The 22,317-nt window shown below is 37.2% G+C and overlaps 4 protein-coding genes across 5 annotated transcripts; 2 read left to right on the forward strand and 2 right to left on the reverse strand.

Annotated features, from left to right (window-relative positions):
• Positions 1-313: 313 nt before the first annotated feature.
• On the forward strand, positions 314-5,126 carry LOC118273078 (Golgi apparatus protein 1). Of its 2 annotated transcripts, none has more exons than XM_035589849.2 (7): positions 314-1,348; positions 1,560-3,256; positions 3,341-3,512; positions 3,756-3,979; positions 4,198-4,381; positions 4,658-4,764; positions 4,913-5,126. In XM_035589849.2, the coding sequence occupies exons 1-7, from the start codon at positions 574-576 to the stop codon at positions 5,075-5,077; spliced, it is 3,324 nt and encodes a 1,107-aa protein (XP_035445742.2). In that variant the 5' UTR covers positions 314-573; the 3' UTR covers positions 5,078-5,126. The 2 variants fall into 2 exon arrangements, with proteins under 2 accessions (XP_035445742.2, XP_035445743.2); XM_035589850.2 differs by having other exon boundaries at positions 3,341-3,488.
• On the reverse strand, positions 5,109-7,023 carry LOC118273376 (DNA primase large subunit). The gene is made up of 2 exons (XM_035590312.2): positions 5,708-7,023; positions 5,109-5,620 (listed from the first exon to the last, which is right to left on the reverse strand). The coding sequence occupies exons 1-2, from the start codon at positions 6,936-6,938 to the stop codon at positions 5,373-5,375; spliced, it is 1,479 nt and encodes a 492-aa protein (XP_035446205.2). The 5' UTR covers positions 6,939-7,023; the 3' UTR covers positions 5,109-5,372.
• Positions 7,024-7,427: 404 nt separating this feature from the next.
• LOC118273077 (endoplasmic reticulum transmembrane helix translocase) lies at positions 7,428-16,231 on the forward strand. Its single transcript, XM_035589848.2, has 10 exons — positions 7,428-7,905; positions 8,011-8,100; positions 8,353-8,559; positions 9,594-11,543; positions 11,785-12,022; positions 12,800-12,996; positions 13,376-13,518; positions 14,002-14,134; positions 14,480-14,623; positions 15,060-16,231. Exons 1-10 carry the CDS (start codon positions 7,636-7,638, stop codon positions 15,168-15,170), a joined length of 3,483 nt encoding a protein of 1,160 aa, XP_035445741.1. The 5' UTR covers positions 7,428-7,635; the 3' UTR covers positions 15,171-16,231.
• A 482-nt stretch (positions 16,232-16,713) lies between these two features.
• Positions 16,714-18,197, reverse strand: LOC118273295 (larval cuticle protein A2B-like). Its single transcript, XM_035590192.2, has 3 exons — positions 17,863-18,197; positions 17,429-17,503; positions 16,714-17,351 (listed from the first exon to the last, which is right to left on the reverse strand). Exons 1-3 carry the CDS (start codon positions 17,878-17,880, stop codon positions 16,863-16,865), a joined length of 582 nt encoding a protein of 193 aa, XP_035446085.2. The 5' UTR covers positions 17,881-18,197; the 3' UTR covers positions 16,714-16,862.
• Positions 18,198-22,317: the final 4,120 nt, after the last annotated feature.

Consider the following 22,317-nt stretch of genomic DNA (forward strand, 5'->3'; position numbering starts at 1 on the left):
TGATATTGCTTCCTTCAAGTGGGCGCCACAAAATTTTCGCCCGGGGCGTCAGTGGCCCTTACGCCGGCACTGATTGAGGGCACTAGTATCGTACCTGTGGCAACCTGTTATATTACGAGTCAACGGGTGTTTTTGTACATCTGTCTAGTATAAAATAATGAGCGCATATAAAATAATGTGCGTGTAGATGTTGCCCCACGTGCACGATTGTAGCGCCCTTATTTATTTTCATGTTTTCTAATAGACAGACTGTTGTTGTGACATCTGTGCTCTTTTTCATTTCCTTCATTCTTTCTTGTTGTTCATTCCATTCATTAATCAGTCGAACGAACGAAGGCGACCGATACATTCGCTCGGTCCGTATAATTTTTTTAGTAAAACAATTTGTAGTGCTTTGTTCCAGTTGTCTAAGTGTAATTTTAAGTGAATTTCTGATAAGAAAATCTATTATCATTAGATTAAGTAAACCCTTTTGTAATATGTTTAATGTAAGTTGTCTGAGTTATATCGTAAGAATAATGTTTGAATAAAATTATTAACTTCTACCACAAAAGCTCGTAAGCCGGCAGCGAAATGCCATACAATAACATATTAACAACGACTGCAGGAATTCTAACAACATGCGTAATAATATTTCTACACGACGCACAAGTATTGGGTAATTTGGTAAATCGACCCAGTGATAGATATACTCTAGATGTGTCTGGTTGCGCTTTGTATCATAAGCTGTGTTCGCACTTGGATGATGATCTTGCAGTACTATCCTGTGCTCTGAATGCGTCATACAACAAAACCCAACTTTCAGTGGTTTGCCAACACAAGCTATGGAGTTACCAAGCTGAACTTTTGGATAATGACTTTGTGGAATACAAGCTGAAGGAGCCATGTCAGGATGAGCCTGTAATAACAAATTGCCTTACTTCAAGTGTAACAAATGAATATAAGATTGATTGTGTACTGAAAAAGAAATCAAGTGTGAGGAATAAAAAATGTTGGAGGATGATAAATAAGTTAGAATCTCTGGTATTCAATGACTGGCAGATCATAGGCAATTTTCTGAAAAACTGTTATGATGACATAGAAGCTCATAGTTGTGGAAGAATTCCAATGAGTCCAAGAAGTTTATCTCAAAAGGAAACTCTAAAATGTTTACAAGAAAAAGATGTGAACCCAAGACCTGAGTGTTTAGCAGAGATTACTGCACTTGAGGAGATGAAATATGATAGTCTTCAGCTAGATAAAATCATATTTGCCGCATGCAATTTGGACCAGAAGAACTTCTGTCCCGATGAGGTGCCGGGATCATGGCTGATGTACAAGTGTTTATTGAGGCATAAATATGAAAATGGTGATTATTCTTAGTGTTCTTACTAATAATAAAATTATGCTTTTGTGAATTGAGAAGTCATAACTGAAAACAATACTTGTTTTCAATTAGCATTCATAATAAAACAATTGTGCTATTAATGATTGTTATCATACATAACATTTTTATCAAAACAACAATACAACAATTAGTAGTAGGTAGTTTTTATATGCAACTTTTTTTTTAATTACAGGTATGAGGAAAAAGTGCCAAGATCAATTGTTTTATGACCAAAGAAGTATTGTGATGAATTATAGAATGAGCAAAGGGTTAGTGAAGTCTTGTAAAGAAGACATTAGGAAATATCACTGCCGTAAAGGTGTTGTAGATGATAAGGATGTAAGATTGGCACAAATTTTATTATGTTTAGAAAATGTATCCCGTAATGATAGCTCTAAATTAAGTAGTGAATGTACGGCAGAGATGATTGATCACAGAAAGATGCTCATGGATGACTACAGGTTGTCACCAGAGTTAATGCAGAACTGTGCTAATGATATCACAATACTATGCAAAGGTATTGAAGCGGGAGGTAGAACTATTCATTGTCTCATGGAACATGCTAGACCAAGAAAAAGGAAAGACAAAAGAATAAGTTCTGCATGTCAGAAATCCTTGGAAATATTGATCCAAGAAGCCGATCCCGGTGAAGATTGGAGAGTGGATCCAATATTACGCAAAGCCTGCAAACCTGTGGTAGATAGAGCTTGCAGAGAAGTAAGCTATGGAAATGGAAGAGTCATGTCATGTTTGATGGAAAAATTGGGAACCAATCTGATGACTAATGATTGTGAAGCTGCTTTGTTACAAATTCAATATTTTATATCCAGAGACTTTAAGCTGGATCCTATGTTATACAAGGCATGTAAATATGATGCTGTTACAGTGTGTAAAGCCAAACTCCAGTGGGCTGATGCCAGTGAACACCAGTCTGAGAAAGACCCTCTAGTGTTACCATGCTTATACAACTATGCCTATAATCCTGACCTCAGAGGAAGGTTGAAACCTGGCTGTGAGACTCAAGTGAGAAGAGTTATGAGACAGAGGGCTATTAGTGTAGACCTAATGCCAGAAATTGAAGACTATTGCATGGATGATCTAATTAATCTGTGCTTCGAAAATACTGGCAAAGGAGAAGAAATATTATGTTTACAAAGTAAAATAAAAGAACTTGGACCAAAATGTAGAGAAATTGTTTCAAATTTTACAGAAACTCAGAGTGGCCATATTGAATTGAATGCTGTAATTAACATTAACTGTAGAGTACCTATGGAGAGGCTATGCTCGTCTGAACTGAAAAGCAAGAACTTGGAGGATGATGTCATGGAATGTTTGATAACACATAAAAATGATCCTGAAATAAAGGCTAATGTTAATTGCAGAGCTGCTATAGAACATGAGCAACTGATCTCACTAAAGAATTATCGGTTTACAAGAAAATTCAAGAATGCTTGTAAATCTTATGTAGTTAGATTTTGTCCCAAAGCACAAACTAAAAGTCAGGTAGTCACATGTCTCAGTGAAATAGTCAGAAATGATACTATTTCAAAGAAAAAGCATACAATATTTAAGGATTGTCGCCAGCAGTTAAGGCAGCAGCTGTTCCAACAAAAAGAGAATATTGATTTGGATCCAGAACTGAAGGAAGCTTGTAAGAATGACTTACAAGTGTACTGTGCTAATGTGCCACATGGAGAGTCAGCTGCTTTAGAGTGTCTACAGACAGCCAGAGGAAAGTTGTCTGATGAATGCAGGAGAGCCATATTTGTTGTAAGGAAGCAAGAGTTTTCTGACAATGCAGTTGACTATCATTTGATTACGAGTTGTAATGATATGATAGACTTGTATTGTCATAATACAGATGCATCAAAAATTCTAGACTGTTTAAAGGTAATATTAATTTTCATTCAAACCATTTATGTCTAGAATTATTTTGTATAACTTAGAAAATTATAAACAATTTTTATGTTCCAGATTCATCGGCAAGAACTACATTTCGATGAGAATTGCAAAGTGGTCATTGTTAATAGGATGATAGAACAGAATATGGATTACCGGTTTAATAACAATTTGCAGATAGCATGCAAAACGGATATCACGAAATTTTGTTCAGAAGTGATTGGTATAAAATCCATTTTTAAATTAGGTAGACATATTTACAACTTTAGTAGTAGACTTTGTAAAGTTAATTTTGTAGGATGATGTAGATCATGGCTTAAGACGACTGCAATAGATGTTTTGTTCTCAAAGTTGTAAGTAAATGGAATGTCATGCATTTTTGTACTGCAGTGTGTCGTGTAACTCATCATCATATTTAATTATCATTTTCATTTGCTTTGTTATTCTGGGCTGAGCTTATACTTATTTACCAACATGTTCTTAATTACAGCCAAAGAACCACAAGATGTGGAACTGCAAGGGAAAATGTTGTACTGCTTGAAAGAAAAGTTCAGGGAGTCAAAATTAACGACATCATGTGAAAATGAATTGGCAAATGTGTTAAAAGAACAAGCTCTGAATTACCGCCTGGATCCATTGTTGGGTAAACTGTGCAAAGCGGAAATACAGACAATTTGTCCTGTGCCAAATGACATAACAAACTCTGATGGACAGGTAAAGTAACATTATTGAATATTACTAGAATTAGCTGATTTCACCTGCCAGTCAAATAGCATGTCTGCTGTCAGAACACTTTTTGTTACCAAGAAATATGACTTTGTTCAGTATTTTAAATACTACCTTTTTTAAATGATTCATTTTTTTTTGTGGTTGGAATTGATAAAAATATATAGCAGAATAGAGAGCTGAAAATACTATTTTTACGTCCACAGGTAGAAGAATGCCTGAAAAATGCTCTCTTGAATCATAAAATAGTGTCTGCGGAATGTGCACATGAGGTGGCACAGATCATAGAGGAAACTGAGGTGGATATTGAGGCAGATCCTTTATTGGAGAGAGCTTGTGCTATGGATCTGTTGACTTATTGTAAAGACCTGGAGCATGGTGCTGGAAGACGTAAGTTCCAACTAATCACAACAAAAATATCCTTTATTCAGTTTATAAAATATGACCCGCCCCAGCTTCGCATGGGTGGGTGCACTGTATTATGCATGTATTACAGTATTCATATAAACTTTCATCGTGAATCGTATCAAAATCCGTCGCGAAGTTTTTAAGATTTAAGCATACAGCCCTCTGTCCCTATATCCCTATATAGGGACAGAGAAAGCGACTTTGTTTTATTATGTAGTGTTTTTAGATTATATTATATTCATTTTTACTTCTTTCCAGGTTTAAAATGTCTGAAGATTATTCTGAATGATAGTAATCGAAAGTTAGAGGCAGAGTGCCAAAAGGCACTTTCTAGTAGATTAGAAATGTATAAACACGTGGCTGCTGTAAGTATGCATTTATAATGACTCTTATTTTTATCTTTGATCTCAAGTCATAGTATTTTAGTATAGACTTGTTTGTTGTGAAAGTTTGTTAAACTTTTTATCATTTATAATATACTTTTTTTAACTAAAATTAATTTCTTTGTTCCAGTTGAATGTGATAGAAAATTTCGGCGACATGTATAATGAAATATCATCATCACCGTCTAAGAAATACTTTTTAATTGTAGGCATTTCAATTATAGGTTTAATTTTTATATGTGGACTATATTGTGGTAATTTGGCTAGGCAAGCTTTGTATGTTAAAAGGAAATAGATATTATAATATATAATTTAAATCAATAAAAATCTTTTAAAAACTTTAATCTGTAGTTTTGATTTATTCAAGACTTGGTATAATATGGTGATATTACAAAATTATAACAGGAAGCCAGGCCAGCTGTAACAAAGTTGTAGTGATAACATATGTTTGTTTAGGATTATCAGTAGATCCTGTTCAAATACTGCTTGAAAATCAACTACCCAGCACATTCCAGCCTTCATTTATTTAAGGCTATTGATGAGAAATGGTGATCCAGTACATTTTTAGTCTTGAAAACTGCAATCTTCTTTTACATAGCTTCATCAAAATCCATTTCATCCAATTCATCTACAGCTTCCTTCTTGATAGGTGCCTTTTTAGGTTCTTTCTTTACTTCTACCTTGATGTCTCCCTTAGCAATCTTCTGACTCTCTTCAAAGTACTGATTAGGATGATTGATGCCCAGCCCTAGATCACAGTGATGTGCAGCATCAAAGTACTTGCTGCATGCAATTTGGAAGTGTCCTTTCTTGGTCATGTCTATTATTTCTCCAATTGCTGAAACAAAATTAATATTTTAAAACATTCAATAATGTAACATAGGATCATAGTAATTAGGATTAGTTTGCAAGTAAAAATACAAACCTTGGGCATCAAAACCATAACCCTGCAGTCTATTCTTCAATATCCCAACATCACAATGCCTGTAAGGACACCCGTGGCAATCCCCTGGACCAACAGTATTATTGATAATCTTCAAACAACTAAATGGAGAGTAATTCCTCTTACTACCCTCCTTACCATAGTTGTACCTTACATTATAAGCATACTGTTTCTCAAATTTATCCAATTCCATGATTTTTGTAAACTCTTCTCTCCAGAATCTGAGAGAATCTTCCAGTGTTACACCTATTCCTTTGAGGAATAATCCATACTGCAGCCTGCCTCCATGTTTGAGATGATGGGCAACTCTTAGTTGGTCATGGAGCTGCCGCATACACAGTGGGAATGATTTCACGGCTAATGAGTCCAGAGTCTCTATAGGTATTACAGCCTTAGCATCACTGTAGTCATTGCCTGAATAAGATTGGTGCAATCCTTTCAACAGTGACACTAATCTCTCATCCTGTTCAATTTCACCAAGGTGGTGACAGGCCACAGCCAAACTTTGTTTCAATTGAGTCCTATACTGAGCAGAGAGCACAGATATGAAGTCTTTGTGAGGTATATAAGCATAGCCACCACTCAAATACACCTTCCTCATCTTTACTAGATCTAATACTTCAAAGAATTTGACTTTGAAGAATTTCATATTCTCAATGTTTGGGTGTGGAGTGGACTCCCTCAAAAAGTGTATAATTTCACTTTTTTCTTCATCACTAATGTTGGTGTAGCACAGATTGTTCAGTTTGAAGAATGTTTCAACAGCTTCACCCCTCATTGTCGCAAATCTCATCTTGAATAGCTCTAATTCTCTTGCAATGAACCATCGTCGCAATTCCTCAGTTCTGCAGTAAGCTAGTCGTAGAATGAAGTGTGCGATGTGATCTTTACGTCTCGCCTGCAAATCCGCTTCAGTAGTGGCACAAGATGATTTTTCGCAAAGCTTAGCATAATACTTCAGACCTTGAGTTCTAAGTTCACCAATAACGTAATCTGTCCATTCTTCCGAGTACACTCGCAAACCTTTTAGTGTAGTTGCTGTAGCTAAACTTCTCAACAAAGTCACCCTTTCTAAAGCTAAAGTTTCAAACTCTTGGAGTGTTATATCTTCAGTAGGTGGTATCTTGTACATTTGTAGATCATGCGGATAAGTCTCTACGAGACTTCCCGTCAGTGGAAGTTTGGTAGACTTTCTTCTAATATTCAAATCCATTATGTTTTCAATAAATACATTTGCTTTAACGAGAACACAACATGAACAAGTTGACACAATTATTTCGCGCCAAACTTATGACATTTGTTATCATTTGAGTCACCGTCAAATTATACATCTTTTTTTTGTTCTTTTATTTGGATACTAAACCTTTAAGTTGAGTATTCTAATGTTTATTTTAATTTGTAATTTAATCGTAATATTTCTATCAAAAACAACGATAAATTGAACTATTTTGTTTTAGTCTGGAGTTTTAAGAGAGACCTAAAATTTGTTCTCGACTTAAAAAATAAAGTTAGCTGATATCTGGGTACACAGGTGTGAAGCTGTGGAATTAGAAAATAATATTGGCTTGAAAAGATTTTTAAGATTGGGTTGGCAAATAATTGAATAGTATGATTAATTATGCTTTACAATTTTCTGCACGAAATGGAAAAAACGTGACACGCATGCTTCTTCTTTATGCACACTGTTTCCGGTTTTCCACTTCGTCTCTGTTCGTCTCTACCTCTCCCCCCTCCTTTCATAATTGTCAATCTGTCAAGTTGAGTAAACTCAATAAAATCGAATTTTATTTATATTTTGAATTAGTTTCTACAGAGGAAATAATAAATTATGTTTAACTTTACATCAAAGACATAGAAAAGGGCCATTAGTAATATATTGGTACGGGTTTAAAGTATAATTGAATTATAAAATGGTATCGAACAAGATGCAGTCGTCATTGGACGATTTAGTTCAATATACACAGCTTTTCAAGCCGGTGCCGACTGTTCTACAAGGGACTGTGCTGCCTTTTTTGATAATATACCCAATTGTGTTTTATTCGTGGATCGTTGTGTATGGATTCGAGGAAAATGTGGAGGCTGGGTTCGTCAGTGTTGCGGTCGTTGCAGCAATACAAATACTCGTTTGTCTGTGTTGCTACTGGAGCGTACACATTCAATGCTTCTTGTCGTGTTCTTCTGTAAGTAACTCAGTGTTATATACCCGTCCAATTGGCTGTCGTCAGTCATTTTCATTATCTTTGGCGTTGTATGATGATGGTGTTATTAATGTTCTTCATTTTTAGGTTAAAGACCCAATCCAGGCGGAGATAGTCAAAGTAGTGCCTACATCGAATAATGGATTCTCTGAAATTGTTAAGCTGCATCACACTAAGGTATGTTATTAAGATTTAATAGATATAATTCAGTTCTGTAGTGTGTTACCACCTCTTAATCAATTTTCCTTTTAATAATTAATAATCCTAATATGGGTAACATGGTGCTTCTCATTTGGAAATACTTAATTATGTATATAAATCTACAATATACCACTTGGTTTCGATTCAAGAAAAGAAGTAGCATACACCATACTTTTTGTTGAAATATTCAAATAAGTACTTAATGTTTTTCTTGTATTCTTTTTACAGTCAACTACAAAAGGCAGTATACATCCAGATGTGTGGTTTATATTTCAAAAAAGCAAGTACATTTATGATTGGGACAAGAAAACTTTCCATACCATTGAGTTCCCAATTAACAAGACTTATGAGGAGTACATGGAATCCAAGGGATATTTGGATGATGAAGCCATTGATATTGCTGAAAAAGAGTTTGGAAAGAATGAAATGATCATGGTAAGTGTTTTTATCCTGTGAATTTAGATTTAAGCAAGACATAATGTATTGTCATTTAGCTATATTCAAAATGATAATTTATTTTAAAGCCCCAAATGTCAAGCATCTCTTAAAATCTGCACACTTAACAGGCAGACTTTGACCATGGCAGTTTAAAAGATTTGAGTGCCTAACAGAATGTGGCTGGCTGATCTTTTTAGTTCATAACAGCAAGAAGCATAATGGTGGTCATTAAATTAAATGTATTATGCTAATCACCAAATAGGTTGTTTTTAACTTCAATATTTTAATGAAGTAGCCAAAAGTATTTTAATATTTTTAGTAAATTCTCTCAAGTACGTGTTTAAAAGTATTTTTTCTTAATTTCAAGCCTCTAGCATAGTGGTAATCTTACAAATATGTCTAAAACAATTAGGAAAATAAAATAAACTCAACACTTTATATCAAGTGAGAGTGTGCTTTTCATGATTTCATAATATCCATTTCAATAGGTATTGTCTTTAGAAATCCAAAGTAACATTGGTATTCTATTGTCTCTTGTCTTATTTGTATTCTACAATGTCAGTCTCTCTTATGAACAGCTTGTAATTAAATTAAATGCATGCCTGAAAGTGCAACAAGGTAATTGGATGATATGTGCTAGAAATATCCACATTGGTTTTTTAGAGAAAATACTTTTGCATGGAAAAATTTAATAACTAAATTGTACACCAATGTTGTAATATGTAATACTGAACTGATTTTGATGAAAGATATACAGACTGGGTATTAGCTACTAGCAGAAGCTAGTTAATAATAAATCATGCACAAATTTTCCTCAACTAGGTTTTATTTTATTCCCATCACATGCATATTCAATGTATCTACTATGGCGTCTTATATAACGACAATCAAGTTGTTAATTTCCTTATCCATCCATAACTTGTCAATCTAATAATAAAATTATATATCTACGAATTAACATAACCACAATTATTTGTACTTCATAGTACTAAATTAGACCTTATTACTAAAGAGTACAATGATTGTTTCAGGTTGTCCCTGAGTTCATGGAACTGTTCAAAGAACGAGCAACAGCTCCATTTTTTGTGTTCCAAGTATTTTGCGTCGCATTGTGGTGCCTAGACAAGTACTGGTACTACTCCATATTCACCTTAGTGATGCTTGTCATGTTTGAGTGCACCTTAGTACAGCAACAACTAAGAAACATGGCCGAAATCCGCAAGATGGGGAACAAACCTTACAATATTAATGTCTACAGAAACAGAAGATGGCGTCAAATAATGAGCGATCAGCTTTTACCAGGCGATGTTGTTTCTCTCATACGCTCCACTAACGAGAACCTAGTACCTTGTGACATTGTCCTCCTCAGGGGCTCCTGTATAGTTGACGAGTCCATGTTAACTGGTGAAAGTGTCCCCCAAATGAAGGAGGCTGTGGATAATGAGAAGAATTTGAAACAGCAGCTAGACCCCGAGGGCGAAGGCAAACTGCACATGCTTTTTGGTGGCACTAAGATCGTACAACATTCGTCGCCTAACAAAAGCTCTTCGTCAGCACTCAAGGCGCCCGACAATGGTTGCATCGGATATGTCATCCGCAACGGTTTTAATACATCACAAGGCAAACTTCTAAGAACTATTTTATTTGGTGTGAAGAGAGTTACAGCAAACAATCTGGAGACATTCGGATTCATTCTTTTCTTGCTGATCTTCGCAATTGCCGCCGCAGCATATGTTTGGATCAAGGGCTGTGAGGATCCAGAGAGGAACAGATACAAACTGTTTTTAGAATGCACATTGATTTTGACCTCAGTTGTACCACCAGAGCTGCCTATAGAGTTGTCACTAGCTGTGAACACGTCACTATTATCATTGTCCAAGTTAGCAGTATTTTGTACAGAACCTTTCAGGATACCATTTGCAGGAAAAGTAGAAATTTGCTGTTTTGATAAGACTGGTACACTTACGAGTGATAATTTAGTTGTAGAAGGTGTGGCCGGTATAGAGGACCACAAAGATGCTACAGTCATTCCATTATCTCAAGCACCGATGGAGACTATACAAGTGCTAGCCTCGTGTCATTCTCTGGTGCAACTGGACGATGGCGTGGTTGGAGACCCGTTGGAGAAAGCGACTCTGAAAGCTGCAGAGTGGAACCTGACCAAAGGCGATGCTGTTGTGCCAAAGAAAGGAAAGTCACCTGGCCTGAAGATAGTTCACAGAAATCACTTCTCAAGTGCCCTTAAACGAATGTCAGTGATAGCAGGCTACCAAGTCAATGAGCGAGGGTTCATGGAAACTCATTACATAAGTAGCGTGAAGGGTGCGCCTGAAACCGTGAAGACCATGCTCAAAGAGGTTCCTAGTCACTACGACCACGTCTACCTAACTCTGTCGCGGCGAGGGGCTCGAGTGCTGGCGTTAGGTTATAGGAATTTAGGCAAATTAAGTTCTCAACAAATTAGGGACATGTCCCGCGAAGATATAGAATCTGATTTGACATTTGTTGGCTTTGTTATTATTTCGTGTCCTTTAAAGAGTGACTCTAAGAAAGCGATATCAGAAATTGTGAATGCTTCTCATTCTGTGGTGATGATAACTGGGGATAATCCTTTGACAGCGTGTCACGTGGCGAAGGAGTTGAAGTTTACTCAAAAAGAGGAGGTTCTGATATTGACTGAGAATGAGAGTAAGTGGGGTTGGACATCGATAGACGAGGAAGTGAATCTACCCGTGAATCCGTTCAAGACGTCCAAACAGTTGACTTCGAAGTTTGATTTGTGTATAACGGGAGAGGGTTTGACGTTCCTAAATGAGAATCATCACAAATTCCTGTTGGAGCTGATGCCGCACATCAAGGTGTTCGCTAGGTTCGCGCCGAAGCAGAAGGAGTTTGTCGTGGTGACGCTGAAGTCGCTCGGCTACGTGACGCTCATGTGTGGTGACGGTACAAACGACGTGGGAGCACTGAAACATGCTGATGTGAGTACCTAAGTAAACTTATATATCCTTCCATTCATTGTAGTTATTACTACCTTTTTTACGATAAGAAAAAAGGCAGCGGATCCATGAAATGAGAAGTTAATTATATTCCTGTTTAAACTAACGAGTTAAATTATATCATTGTCAAAAACAGGAAATATTGTTAAGCCTATAATTTGTTTTATAGTCATGTTTTGACATAATTATGCAACAAAAATATTTATTATAATTCAACATATAGGTAGGCGTAGCAATCCTGGCGAATGCGCCAGAGCGGCCGCGAGAGAAGCCACGGGAAGAGCGAGCGCTTGAAGAAGCTCCGCGGCGGAACACGAGCCGGACCGACGCACGCGCAGAGGCGGCCGCGCGCCTGCGCAGAGCCATGCGCGAGCTCGAAGAGGAAGACATGCAACTCGTGCGCCTCGGTGACGCTAGTGTCGCTGCACCATTCACTAGTCGACTTTCTAGCATATTTTGCAGTAAGTTTCTAATGTTTTGTAAAGAAAAACCTTAGTAATAATGCTTATAGCCTATGGTAGTGTTTCAGGTTTATAATAAGAGTATCTGGAAACCATTTAAGTCATGGTTATTTGACATCTATAGATCAATTAGTCTAGTAGACAAATATGGTTCAGCAGTGCCTCAAACCTCCACACCTGATTCTTTTGGGTCTCAAAATCATCATGAGAAGATAATTATATAGATTTTAGAAACCTTTCCCATAGCCCACTAGATGCTATGAAGTCCAAAATGATACAATGGAATAGACAACACTCTCTGTTTTATTGTTTCTACCACTTGCAGTATGGAACACAGTTTTATATGCAAATTAGGCGAACAACTGTATACAATCAAAACGGTGGCCTCTAGGTCAAGTATAAAAGTCAATGAAATGATAAAAGTACGCAATAAAATAATTAAAGTAATTACTTTTTCACGTCCTTAATGAATGAAGAAATGGGAATGTTTTATCTATTTTTCTATAATGCACATCTACTTCAACAAAGTATCCTTGAAGAGGATTTATGTACATTTTATTGATTGAAGATTATTATTATTTAAAGCAAAGGCTGCCTCATTAGCCTAGCAGTTGTAAGCGTGACTGCTGAGTAAAGGGTTTCGTGTTCGACTCCCTTGTTGGACAAAGTATTATTAAAGTAAATAATCTTCGGTAGCTTGGATGGTGGAGTTGTACATTACATTGTAGATGCCTCTGCTTGGTAAAATAAACCTTAAACACAGTTATTTCATTTCAGTTTGTCACATAATCAAGCAAGGCCGGTGTACACTGGTGACGACGCTGCAAATGTTCAAGATCCTGGCTCTGAACGCTCTCATCCTGGCGTACAGTCAGTCTGTGCTGTACCTCGACGGCATCAAGTTCAGTGACACACAGGCCACGCTGCAGAGTCTGTTGCTGGCATCCTGCTTCTTATTTATATCCAGATCTAAGGTAAATTTTCAAAAACTTCGTCACCTTTTACCCTCGAATTAAAGCCCAGCAATACTTTGCCCGATCAGAGAATGGAACGCCACTTGCAACCACTCTTTTAAAAAATAATATTTTATTTATTACATGTAATGAACAGGGATTTGAGGATTGGATATTTAGAGATAGACAACAACCCTTAAATTCCTGGCAATGGTATCGGCGGCGTCCACGGCGCATTGCTTATCATCCGTCAGCTCGTTTTACCGGCTTATACCATAAAAAAGCAAGCCATTTAGTTTTGGTTTTTATTCCGAGCCGCCAACACGATCTTTCTACATCTATAATTCATTCCAAAATACCTCTGAATATTTCAAAACAATCTTAATTTCTTCTATTACAGCCACTAAAACAACTGTCGAAACAGCGTCCGCTCCCGAACATCTTCAACGTATACACCATAATGACGGTGCTCACACAGTTTGCGGTACATTTCCTCTGCCTCATATACTTGGTGCACGAAGCGACAGCTCGGTCGCCTGGAAGGTAAGTCAATAAGTAATCTCCAATTATATTCAGCATGGTGTAAAAACTTGTACGACCTCTAAAACGATGCCAGCGCCACATCTGTGCAACGTTATGTAGTTTTTAGCAGATTTGTTAAAGCTTTTTAACTTATTCAATAGGAATACGTAGGGATTAGTGTGAGTTTGTTTCTCGTAATTGACACGTTAATGAAGTATAGTGCTCTAATTGGCCTGCTCCAATGAATCAACCAATCAGAGGGCTAAACGCGGTAACGTTTTGATGTCGTTAAACGTAAAACGAACTCGTGCTGAGCCGTGAGATGGATAGCCAACTATAAAGTTGAGTTAAGCGATAACTATAGAGTTGTTGTTTAATTATCTCTATTGTTCAGACTTACGACCCCTGTGTTACGTAAGGTAATTTTACCAACCAAGTTTTCAGATCTTAAACTTCACCTAACCTATAAAATTTTTTTAATTTTTGATTGCATTGGTTTTTCAGGGATAACAAACCAAAGTTGGATATGGATTTGGCGGAAGACGAAGAACGAGAGTTTGCACCGGACTTACTGAACAGTACCGTTTACATCATCTCTATGTCGCTACAGATATCTACGTTCGCTATCAACTACAGAGTATGTTATACTGTTGAATTTCTTTAAATGTCAACGTCACGCCTTTTATCCCCGAAAGGTTAGGCAGAGGTGCACATTACGGCACGTAATGCCGCTATACAACGTACACTTTTTACCATTTGTGTTATAGGTCCCATTTAATAGGAGATGAGCCTATTGCCATATTATACCGGCGACATTTCCAGGCGCCGTGCTACTACTAAGAATTTTTTCGAAAAACCTAAAATTGCACAGCATTCCCATTGAAGCTGTGGCTGATACTTTTAGAACACCTTTTATACTACTACCTCCTATTTTTCTTCTATCTTAGCGAAATATAAGACGTTACAATTTGTTTGTTCGCAGGGAGAACCATTCATGGAAGGGCTGCGCGACAACAAGCCCCTGCTGTACAGTATCATGATATCGGGCGGCGCCGTGCTCGCGCTCGCCGCCGGCATCTTCCCCGACCTCTCCAACATGTTCGAGATTGTATATTTCCCACCAGATGTAAGTATTTGTAGCTATAACTTTATTCACACTACATTTTTTTTAGTGATTTATTTTACAACCTTCTATTTTAATTACATTCGAATTAAAGCGTAAATAATAAAACTATTCTCTATAACTCATAATATAACTCGAAATATCAGTAGGTATTCCTTGCGGTTCACATATTTTTGTAGATGTTTCTGAAATGCTTCGGCACAAATGTGCCGTAGTGATAATGCTTGCGCTGTGTTTAGCTGTGTCACTGCGGTTATTGTAGGCCCAAACTTTACAATCTATCGCCAATCCCAAAATACCATATCCCCAATTTCTGCAAGACCGACACACTAGTGACTCCGTTCGATGGTATGAATCCCATAAAAAATCATCTCTGTTAACCCCCTTTATTGGCCTAACGAATTGTACGTTAAATAACATATGATTATATTTGTTTCAGTACCGGATCATATTAGTACAAGTATTGATAGCGGACATGTTGTTCGCGTATCTAGTGGACCGGCTGTGTCTCATCCTGTTTGGCGAGGGGCTCCGGACCAAAGCCACGTAGCGCAGAGACGGCCCGTAACCAGTGTCACACGATCGTATTGTAACGATAATATAGGCATTATGTGTTGTACACACGACTGCGGAAACTACCCCAATCTGACTTCTATAATAGATTTTCTATGCGTTTTTATACTGAGCTTTCTGTCTGCAGTGCAATATAGATTTCTTTTAAGTGGCTCTTGATTTATGGAAGTATCAGAATCTTGGGATAAAAGGTAATCCATAAAAAAAAAACTGGCGAAAATGGAAGGTTTTACCAAATCGGTCTAGTTTCGGAGCCTATTAAACGCAAACAATCAATCTAATATTAGTTCGGTCACAAAACTTGCTTTAAAATCATATTTTTTTCATAGTCAGCTACGTGTTATTGCACCGCTTCGTGCGACTTTCAACCATTTTCAACCTTATTCTATTTGTCATAGAATTAAAAATCTAATGACAGAGTGGGGAAGCTTTGCTGGCATTCGTACCACAGATTATGTAATGAACAGATAGATACCTTTTTGGTCATGCGCATTCTTGACTACAGGGCGGTATTAGTTACAGTTGTAAGAGGAATATAATGATTATAGATACGTATATTTTAATATTTTTGGTACCATAGAACCTATGTAATAGACCGGTCTCGTTACAGCTAGTGCGCATGTACAAAAAGATAGTTTTTAAACGAATTTTCTTATTGTTTAGTAGATAGATTAATTGTAGTATAATTGTTTGATTTGCCGTATATTGCGGGCGTGTAGCACTGCCAAGTATTAAATAAATAAATGTTTCACACTATTTTAAAAAAATATAAAGACTTGGATGTCTTAACTACTATTATACATTATTGTATTCCAACGAAGTATGTTAAATATCATTGTTATATACCTATATAGAGTTGGGTGTCTGGTTATTATGTAATCTGTGGATATTTCGTGTAAATATCAAAATTGTAACGTTACGTGTCTCTGTGTACCCGGACTGGGGACGGTGTAACCGCTCAAATATATGTGCATTTAAGTATGATGGACTATGTGTCGACGGTATTTATTATGAAATATAATTGTGTAGTTAAATGTATTGATTTGTTTCATTTTATTTAATGTTTAAGGTAATGTTTGACCCTTAGGATTGTTTGAATTACTTATTTTACCTTTTTAATAAATCATTCGGTTTCATAAAATTGGTTAAAATGTTTTCCAATACCTTTTACTTGAAGATTGATATTAAAAAATTGGTCGAGGTTAAGCCCATTGGCAGAGCCATATTATTTCTAAGGCATGCTAGGCAAGTCCAAGTTATAGAGGGTTTAAGGTGTTTAAAGGGTGCCGTGAGACAAGGCAAATTAGGCAAGTGCCTAAGGTGCCAGGTTACAGAGGTACGCCGCGAGATTCGCGTGTCCAACTGCCCATAGATTAACGGTGGTCTTCAAAGAAGTTAGGGGCGCCTATAAGGTGCTTGTCCAGAACTCTAGCCATTAGTGTCTGTATTATGTTTATGCTTATTCTTTTAGGTATTTTTCGATACCTTTCACTTCTACATAAAAAAAAACATACAACAAATACTCCGTGACACTTATTTATTTCAGTATTTCACAAATACATAGTCAACCTATACTATTCGTATCGCCTAATGTACATTACATTCAGATGCGAAGAAAGTAAGGTCGCGATAACGTCCGTAAGTTTGGCACCTGCGATAGCTTATCACTCTAGTGCTTCCAGCCGCCGAGACCGCCGAGACCGCCGAGGCCTCCAATACCGTAGCCGAGACCACCGTAACCAATGCCGAGGTCGGCGCCAGCTAGGCCGAGACCACCGTGGCCGAGACCGGCTCCCAAACCTAATCCGTAACCTCCGAGGCCAACGAGACTGGACCCGTATCCAGCAGTAGCGATGGGAGCAGCTGCAATAGGGGCAGCGGCAATAGGTGCAGCGGCAATAGGAGCTACGATTTGTTTGCTCACAACGGGGGCAGCTACATAGGTTTGTGGGTGGGCGGCTGGTCCTACACGCTTAACTACGGCGTTGAATCCCGACACTGGGTCCGCGGTATAGTCCACCACTCTCAGAGTACCGTCGGGTTCCGTGAGTGAGTACGAGCCTTTTACATATCCTCCGTCACGAGACTCGGTCTGAGCTTTCTGGTCACCAGTTAGGGGATCGTTGACGGCATAGTTGAAGCCGTAACGAGGGACTGACTGGAAAACATAATTATTATTAATTAACTAGCTTGGATATTAGTATGTTTAAAAGATTTTTTGTATTGTCTACTTACAATACTGCCGGTGGCAATAGGCAGTGCCCCGATCGCAGACGGAGCCGCCGTTGCTACACCAAACAAGCAAGCAATCTGAAAATGAATGCAAATTAAATATCTTGTAACTATTCTCATGCATATTAACTTATATTGTAAGCATCGCTGTTACAAATCATAGCGAAATCAATCATACACTTTGTACACTGTCCGATTAAAGTGGTAATCGATACAAATAAAAACACTACATTAATCATGTTTCCACACAATGGTTTTAATGATGTAAACCTTCAATCAAATTACACGAGAAAATAGCCACGAAAATAATAATTTTCTTGATTAAGGAACATAGCCAATAAGACTAATCTCAGATTAGAATCGATTAGTACTAAATAGGGATCGATTTGGTTAGTTTTCAATTATGAATCAAGATGTGAAAAGACACTCAATCTTACCGCAATGAAACTGAACATGGTGGCAGGTAAGTTCAGGGCTGGACGTTATCCAAACTGTTTGTGCAGCGGGTAATAATGGAATGGAAGCCGACGATGCGTATTTATACGTTTATCGGCTCCTTATTTGTCAATTCCTTACAATCCTTCGCTTCACGGTTATTAACTATTCACGTTACGCACCTCCGAATATATTTTCATAACGTGTCCTAAAATCGTCGGTAATTAGTTAATTGTTGATTCATTGTCCGCTCTCTGTAAAACGGAGTAATTGTTTCATCAGAATCCTGTCCGATTAGAAGGCATTATGTGATAATTAAAGATGGCGGTTGCTCAATCTCGCTTCCATTTTTGGACCATTCGTCCGTAGTGAATAACGTTAATGTTTTAATCGCTTTAATTAAAATACAGTAACACTTACGTTGAATGTGTTAATTGTTTGTGTTACGTGACTACGTTTGTTGGTATTGTTTTTTAAATGATTTTTTGTGGAAAATTGGTTTAAGTATTATGGCTCGTGCAGTTTTCACTTCCGAATATATTTTCATAACGCAAATTTCTCCTAAAATATAACAGGGATTATACAAAAAATAAACTAGTAGTTAAAAAATGTACCTACTCAGCAAACTACCCATAATTTTGAGTCCACAATTGTCGTGACTTTAAAAATGACACACTTCATAATTACTTAAACTATTCCTTAGTAACGATTTTCTATCGAAAACAATTGCTGAGGACTGGGTTAAGTAACCATTAAATTAATGTATCTGAGAGAGGCGGTAACAGTTATCACTGGACTTATTAGTCAAGCTTTCAAACTTCTAAGACATCACTCACACCGTAATATTTTTTTCTCAATTTGGAAAAGCACCCAAGAGAATCACTGATGGCTACATCGTTTCCCCAAAAAGGTAAGGTCTTATATCATGGTCAGTATTATTAAACAGGTGTATGTACATGTCCCATGAAAATATGTCTACCCTTACTGGACATTACACCCATGGGAAGTGATAGGGATCACCCTTGTGAATCACTAATGTATGAGCAAAGTGCATTGGCTCCATAGGCTTCTTAGTATTTATCACTATATAGGTACAGTCTTTTAGTTTTTTTATGGAATAGGGGGCAAACGAGCAGACTGTTTATCTTATGGTAATTGGTAAGTGATCAGCGCCGCCCATGGACACTCGCAACACCAGAGTCCAGAGTCAGTTCTAGTTATTACCAAATTCTTTAGATATTATAAAATCAAATGATGTTTAAATTGTATTGTATTCAGTAACTTACGAAAATATATTTACAAGTTACCGTATATGTTTAAGTAAGACGCTTAAGGTGCCCAAAACGAAAGCTAGATGGCGTTGCTATATTTGAAAGTGTTTACAAGCTTTTATTTTTAATCTATTTTACAGTTTTACGTGCTCTCATTGTGGCGTACAAAAACTAAACTTACAGTTCATACGTTTTTTTTTTGAGGGGGAAATTCATTCGTGGTCCGACTTCTCCCGCCCTGGGCTAGGCGAGAGAGAGTGTCAGAATCTTACTGACTTAAAATCACCCCGTTCGTACCACTGCTTTGAGCGGGAACCCCGGCAACCCCTTAGGTTGTCCGCAGCACGACTAAGAATAAATAACCAAAATAGTAAAATATTGGATACTACGTATAGTCACAATACTTGCAAGTGCGAATGCTAGTCACAAAGTCTCATTTTCGATTCCGGTTCTTTTGATTTAGTTATTCAGTTTCAATCTTTTAACTTAATTAGAGCTTACGGCCTTACCTTAAACTATTTCTAGTAATCGAAAACCAATTGCTAAGGACCGGGTTAAGAAACCATTAAATGACTTTGAATACGGCGGTTAGTGCTTAACAGAAAATCTGTTAAAAGTGTTAAAACTTATAACGACCTTACTTACTTATAATGACATTTCGGGGATTAACTACGCATGTCAAACATGATACGTTAATCCTGATCCTATCAGTATCAATCACAGTATCATACCAATCCGTGATAGCTTGTCAATCTCATAACTGTGTTCCCAATTCCCAGTGCGCAGTTAATGAACACATCACATGTGTTAACAGTTGCCAAGATGCATCTCAGACGTAACCCTCTGATTGGTTATTATTCTGCTCGCTGGGCCCTAGGTCGATGTAGTTAGGTATGTTTCTCTGTTTATATCACTTAAGAGTATTCATATAGAACTTTGGTTGAAGTAAAAATGTTCAGAGATTTCGATAAGAAATGTTTTCTGTAATCGAAAGTTTGTTTTTTTTTCTTATACAGCCGTTTAAAATATGTGAAAAAAGCGTACGGCCTATAAGTGGCCACTGCTAACCAAAGACCTATTCTCACACAGAGAGGTTTGAGCATTACTCAGCACGCTTGCTCAATGCGGGTTGGTGATTTTAAAATTATAATTAGATATTATAAGCCTAGGCAGGAAAAGCGTTTTCCTTCGCTGTTTATCAGTAGTGTCTAAGTAATTTTAGAAAGTAGGTACTTATAACTTGAAAAGTCATATTGGTATTTGTCGTTGGTAGGTTTCGAAATCGCACCCGCATGAGAAGCGCGCGTCTTAAACTTCTGGACTACCAGGACACTTATGTGATGTGATAAGAGTCTGACACTTTCTGTCTCGCTCAAGGCAGGAGAAGTCATTGGATGAATTAACCACCCTCCAGTCGCCTTGACCAAGGCGGGAAAAGTTTTGAAGATAATTTTCCACCCTCAAAAAAGGTTACTAAAATAAACCTAACTAACTAGGTAATCAATACCAATCTTATTTCTGCTGATAATATTCATGAATATATGAATATACAACCAGTATGTGTCACGAAAGTTATAATATAAACCAGTATGTCTTCACTGCTGAACGTTATTAATTAGAGTCATTACATATTTATGACATACCACAACTAGGCTCGAACAATATTTACAACATTTTTAATGTCAATATGTATGTGTATGTATTTGTAAGTCTAATGTACTCGCTTATTTACATGAATACGTTTACTGGTTAAGGGGCAATAAGGGAATTTTATTTGTGTCTAGGAAAATCAATGAATTTTTTAGTAAACTATAAAATATATAAAAACACCTTGGACACCCCACATATGGATTTTCTCCTGTGTCGTGGGTGCGTTCACAAAGTTTACAAACATACAAGTTCACATACACATGACACTCACACCCGAAATAACAATTTGTGCATAATACAAAGAGTTGCTCCATGCGGGAATCAGACCCGCTACATGTTACGCGGCAGCCGGTTGCCCAGACACCGCGCCAACCGATAACCAATACTGGTTAAGTACTTGCTTACTACTACTAATTTACTAGTAATTGTCGTGATTTAGCTCGTGTAGTGATTTAAGTACAAACAAACTTAATAACAATTCTTTTGTCTTTCTATCAGATTTCTTCTTTGTTCTTCTCCCTAATCATCTTAACATTTGTACCTAACATACGATTTGCCAAAAACAGTTCGTCTTTAAAAACTACGCATACGGAACCTTACCTTAGTAAAGGTATTTTTTTGTATGCGAAACTCGTTGTACTGTGAAATCACGAATTTGGTTTAAGAATATATTTTAACAAATGACAAATAAAGTGGCTTGCACGTTTCTTTCAGTATTTTTACAATAAAAGTTGATTAATTTTAGTGTCCTTGATAATACTTTAAGACTTTTAATTAGAAGATAAACTGGGACGCTTTATTTATTTATTTATCACTTCTGTTCGCACGTACCACTTATTCCTATTGGAATATCTTCCTGTGAACCTGTGGCAGGAAAAGTAAAATTGTAACATGAGACCGCCAATTTATTTCAATGAAATCGCCAAAAGTTTTCTATGACAGTAATTGTGTAAGATCTGGAAGTGTCTTAAGACATTTAGCAATTACTACAACACCGTCAACACCAAACTTAGGGTCTCAAATCACAAATGTAATCTCCGTAGGCGCGCAGTTGCAACTAATTCGGCCTCACTCGACCGCCTCATTACCCCTTTTCAGTCTGAACACTCTTTCCACTCAGACTTACACAAATTCACATTTGCAATCAGAGCCGGGAGAAAAGTTCCTCCTCGGCAGCCACCCCTCGCCCCCCACGCCGCCTTTAATTAACAGAAAGTGGTTCATTAGAGCTTATTCATTAAAGCAAGGAGTAATTAGCGAACTCTAATGAATGCTGTAATAATGTAAGAGCGGCCGCGTCGGACTCCGGCCCGACTTCTAGATTAATCTAGAAGCTACGAATAATTTAGTAATGGCGTTAATTTATTACTGGACTGATTGCGGGTATTAACTGGATGCTAGGTGGAAGTGTGAGACTGTGTGAATTAAACCCGAGCTGTACTGGATTATGTTAATTAGTAAAGCGTTTAGAATTTCTATACAGATGCGAAATGTTTGACATGTAATACGTAAACAATATTTTTTTATGTTAAACGG

The sequence above is a fragment of the Spodoptera frugiperda genome, chromosome 1 (assembly GCF_023101765.2).
Source record: "Spodoptera frugiperda isolate SF20-4 chromosome 1, AGI-APGP_CSIRO_Sfru_2.0, whole genome shotgun sequence".
Lineage (NCBI taxonomy): Eukaryota > Metazoa > Arthropoda > Insecta > Lepidoptera > Noctuidae > Spodoptera > Spodoptera frugiperda.